Source organism: Camellia sinensis, chromosome 2, assembly GCF_055761805.1.
Source record: "Camellia sinensis isolate YWXY chromosome 2, ASM5576180v1, whole genome shotgun sequence".
In the NCBI taxonomy this organism is placed as follows: domain Eukaryota; kingdom Viridiplantae; phylum Streptophyta; class Magnoliopsida; order Ericales; family Theaceae; genus Camellia; species Camellia sinensis.
In genome coordinates, this window is record NC_138962.1 from 105,968,517 (window position 1) to 105,972,604 (window position 4,088).

The 4,088-nt window shown below is 34.8% G+C and overlaps 1 protein-coding gene across 1 annotated transcript; it reads right to left on the reverse strand.

Annotated features, from left to right (window-relative positions):
- Window positions 1-1,346: 1,346 nt before the first annotated feature.
- Window positions 1,347-3,002, reverse strand: LOC145817503 (putative disease resistance protein RGA1). Its single transcript, XM_082912739.1, has 4 exons — window positions 2,701-3,002; window positions 2,213-2,511; window positions 1,875-2,167; window positions 1,347-1,409 (listed from the first exon to the last, which is right to left on the reverse strand). Exons 1-4 carry the CDS (start codon window positions 3,000-3,002, stop codon window positions 1,347-1,349), a joined length of 957 nt encoding a protein of 318 aa, XP_082768865.1.
- Window positions 3,003-4,088: the final 1,086 nt, after the last annotated feature.

Consider the following 4,088-nt stretch of genomic DNA (forward strand, 5'->3'; position numbering starts at 1 on the left):
CTCTCTCAACTACCGAAGCTGAATTTATTGCCATTACGGAAGCTTGCAAAGAAGAGTTATGGTTGAAGAAATTCTTACAAGAATTGGGTTCGAAGCAAGAAAAGTATGTGCTTTATTGTGATAGTCAAAGTGCTATTCACTTGAGTAAAAATTCTACTTTTCATTCGAGATCGAAACACATTGATGTGAGATACCATTGGATTTGTGATGTGTTAGATTCGAAATTGTTACAATTCGAAAAGGTTCACACAGATGATAATATTTCAGATATGTTGACTACGACTTTGTCAAGGGACAAACATTTAAAGTGTCGAACTTTGGCGGGTATGGTTAATGTCTCCACCTAAGTCGGTAGGGGGAGAATTGTTGGATATACCTCCTTATTGGAGTGTGGGACCTAATTGGTTTACTAAAAGAGTTTTAATTTGGTTTGGTTTAGGTATAATATATTTTTATATATTATATTTGTGGAGACCCAATTCAATTTAGATACAATTAGGGTTTGATTACAAGACCCTACATTCACAATATATATTGTTTCTCCCAAGAAAAATGGGTTGTATGGCTGCTATAGAATAATTGATTGGAAAAGTGAATTTGGGTTCAAGGTGTGGCTTTGTGTATTACTTTCACAAACCAGCAACAGTGTGCTTTGATTGGTGCTCTATTTTGAAGCGTTTCGGTTTTTGTTTTGGGTGAAATTTTTGGGGTCTTCTTCAACTCTGGTTCTGAAGATTTTGGTTCATCTATTTGGTGAGGTCTTTCCTCTTTGTTAATTTGTGATTATTTGGAATTCACCTAAGAGTGGTTTTGTGAGACCATTAGCGTCTCGTTTGTAATCGTTTGGAACTTATTTGGTTGATAGTGAATCGGATTTCGATCCCGTGGACGTACCTCTCATTGAGGGAACCACGTAAAAATTCTTGTGTTGCCTTTGATTTAATTTTTCCGCATTAGTTTTTATTCCTATTGATTGATTTACTTGTGGGGAATCACATATTTTCCCCAACAGAAGATACTCTCAAAGAAATCGAAGATGATTTCTTGGCCCCTATAGGTTCAGATCATTGTCCTCCGGTTGTTACTTTGATGCCTGACATTAAATTGAGAAAACTTTCCAAATTCTTTAGTTTTTGGATGAGACATGGGAATATCAAGCAGATTCTTCAAAATTTTGAAAATTCGAATAGTAACACGTTCTCAAGTGTTGAGAAATGAGTCCTAAATTAAAAAGACTGAGTCTGTTTTTAGAGAGTTAAACAAACTGCTCTAACTTCAGCTTGAGAGTGATTTAGCTCGCCATATAACCATAATGAACAGGAGGCCCTTCAGCATTATATCAAACTCTATTTTGCAGAAGAATCATCCCACAAGTTGATAGCTATAGAACGGGGAATAATATTCTCAGCCTATATGACAGTAATGGAATGAAATTAGATTAGATAAATGAGTTTAAGGCTTTGACAATATGTATGGTGCAGATATATTATGTATGTCCACATACATGATATATGTATTTCTGTCTTTTTCCCCTAGACAATTTTATACTTGACTCCATAGTTTTTTTATTTTGGCAGGTATTATGTTCCAAGGTCCAAACTAGCATTTTGCCCTGGGAACATCTACTAAACTGAATACAGAATCAAAACTTTGTTTAAGTAAATGAGTCACTCAATAGTTGTCCTCTCTAGAACAAAAATAAAAATAAAAATTAGCATTTCAATACAAAAATGGAACCACTCAATAATTCTCATCTTGGAAATTTGAAAGGGGGAACAAATACTGAAAAACCATTGAGCTAAATCATTGATGAGGTCATGCATAATGAATAGGAAATCGTAATCACTTGAGGATTGAAAATATGACCTTGATACCAATTCTTGAAAATTCTTGCTACCCAAGTCTTCCATTTGCTCTCGACCATTTGGTTGTTCAATTAAACCTTCAGCCATCCATAGCAAGACTAATTCCTCCTTCCCAAATTCGCAGTCCTTTGGGATAATTGCACGGTAGGAAAAACACCTCTTTAAATGAGAAGGGAGATGAAGGTAACTCAATTTCAATGCTGGGAGAATGCCACTTTCCTCATTCCATATATTTATGTTTAGTATCTCTTTCCATTCATGTTCTTCCTTTTTACAACGTAGCAAGCTGCCAAGGGCCTTGGCTGCCAATGGCAAGCCTCAGCACCTATTCACAACAATTTTCTTACCAATTGATTCCAATTCTGGGTATTCCATGATTTCTCTATTCTCAAATGCATGTTGGTAAAAGATTAACCAACAACTATCATTTGATAATTTCTGCAACTTGTAATATTCAATTGATGTTTGTAATGCAACATTTATGTTTCGTGTTGTCACAATAATTTTACTTCCAGATGCTCCAGCTCCAAATGGCGATTGTAGCAAATTCCACCCATCATATCCATAATCCCACACATCATCTGGGACAAGCAAAAACTTTTTTTCTTCCATTGTGTATTTAAGTTGAACTTGAACATCATTTAAGCTGCCCAAATTACATGAACGATGAGTGAACGACTCGAGAATTAACTTTGTTATTCTCAGAACGTCGAAGTCATCAGAAACACAAAACCCATGCTTTTAGATTGAAATGCTTTTCCACTTGGTTGTGATTGTAAATGTGCTGAGCTAGTGTAGTCTTGCCAATCCCACCCATGCCTACAATAGGAATTACATCAAACTTTTTGCAGTAGGTGCATCCTCAAGTAGCAATTCGGTAATTTTCTTGATGTCTTCATCTCTTCCATGAATGCGAGGCTCCCTCAAACACGCACTTGGTGATATTGAACATATGTTTGTGGACATCTTCCCAACAAGTTTTTTTTTATCTAAAACAAATTCTTTTCCTTTTGCAGTAATTTCTTGCAATTGACTAGTAATCTTATTTAGCTTAGACCCATTTTTTGAATTGAATGGAACAATAGAGAGGCGTTGAAACATAGCTGGTCTTCTTTCCATCATCTTCTCCTCTGCCATTAGCTTCCTTTCAAGAGCTTCAGTGGCAAACTCGTCTAATATGTCATCTGCATCATAAGCCAAATGGTGCACCTTTTCTAGACATTTTTTCTTTTTTTTTTTATCGGCAAATGTTAGTTGTTAGATTAGCTTCAAGCCACTTCTTGATATGCTTGTTGTATATCTGTTGGTTCTCTGCATCAGCCAACAGAATCTCTATATCCTCAAATGCCTTCTTCAAATTCTGGATGCCAGTGTCAACGTCCTCTCTGCTTACTAAGTTGATTAAAAAAGAGGCCAATTTATCAACCATAGCTTGTACGAATGGAGAGATAATGATCGTTAATGCATCCATGTATTTTATTGTGAAAGAAGGAAAAGTAAGAAACAAAGCAATATAGATATCAAAAGCAGGTTGAAGAAGCTCTGCAAATTTGGAACAACTTTGGTGGGTAAAGGATATGAAAGGTAAGAAATTGAGTCGAAACGAAGCAATACAGATATCAAAAATAGGTTGAAGAACCTCTGCCAACTTGGAACAACTTCAGTTGGTAAAGGGGATAAGAAAGGCAAGAAACAAAACAATACAGAGATCAAAAACAGGCTAAAGAACATCTGCAAAATTCAAACAACTTTAGATGATGTGAAAGGTTATAAACTGAGCTAGAATGAAGCAATACAAACATGAAAAACAAACAGTTTGAAGGAGTTTGCAACAAATGAGTAGTAGTTGAAGATTGTAAGTTGTCAAAAGCAAATGAGAACGTGATGAAAGAACTGTATGAAGCAGAGTCCTCCCTGATCTACTTTGAAATCATAAAAATAAAAAAAATAAAATAAAAAAAGGAGTCAAATAATGGCATCTGATCTCATTGGCCCATTTCCAGTTAAGTTGTTTGCTACTTTTATTTTTTATTTTTTATTTTTTGTAGGGTAAATTACAAATACACCCATGAAATTTACTTAAAATATGATTTGTTCTCTATAATTTTGAAAATTACATTAAAATATGATTTGTCCTCTATAATTTTGAAAATTCCATCCCACTCCTTGAAGTTTCAATTTCATAACAAATATTCCCTTTGTTTAATAAATCATCAAGACAAT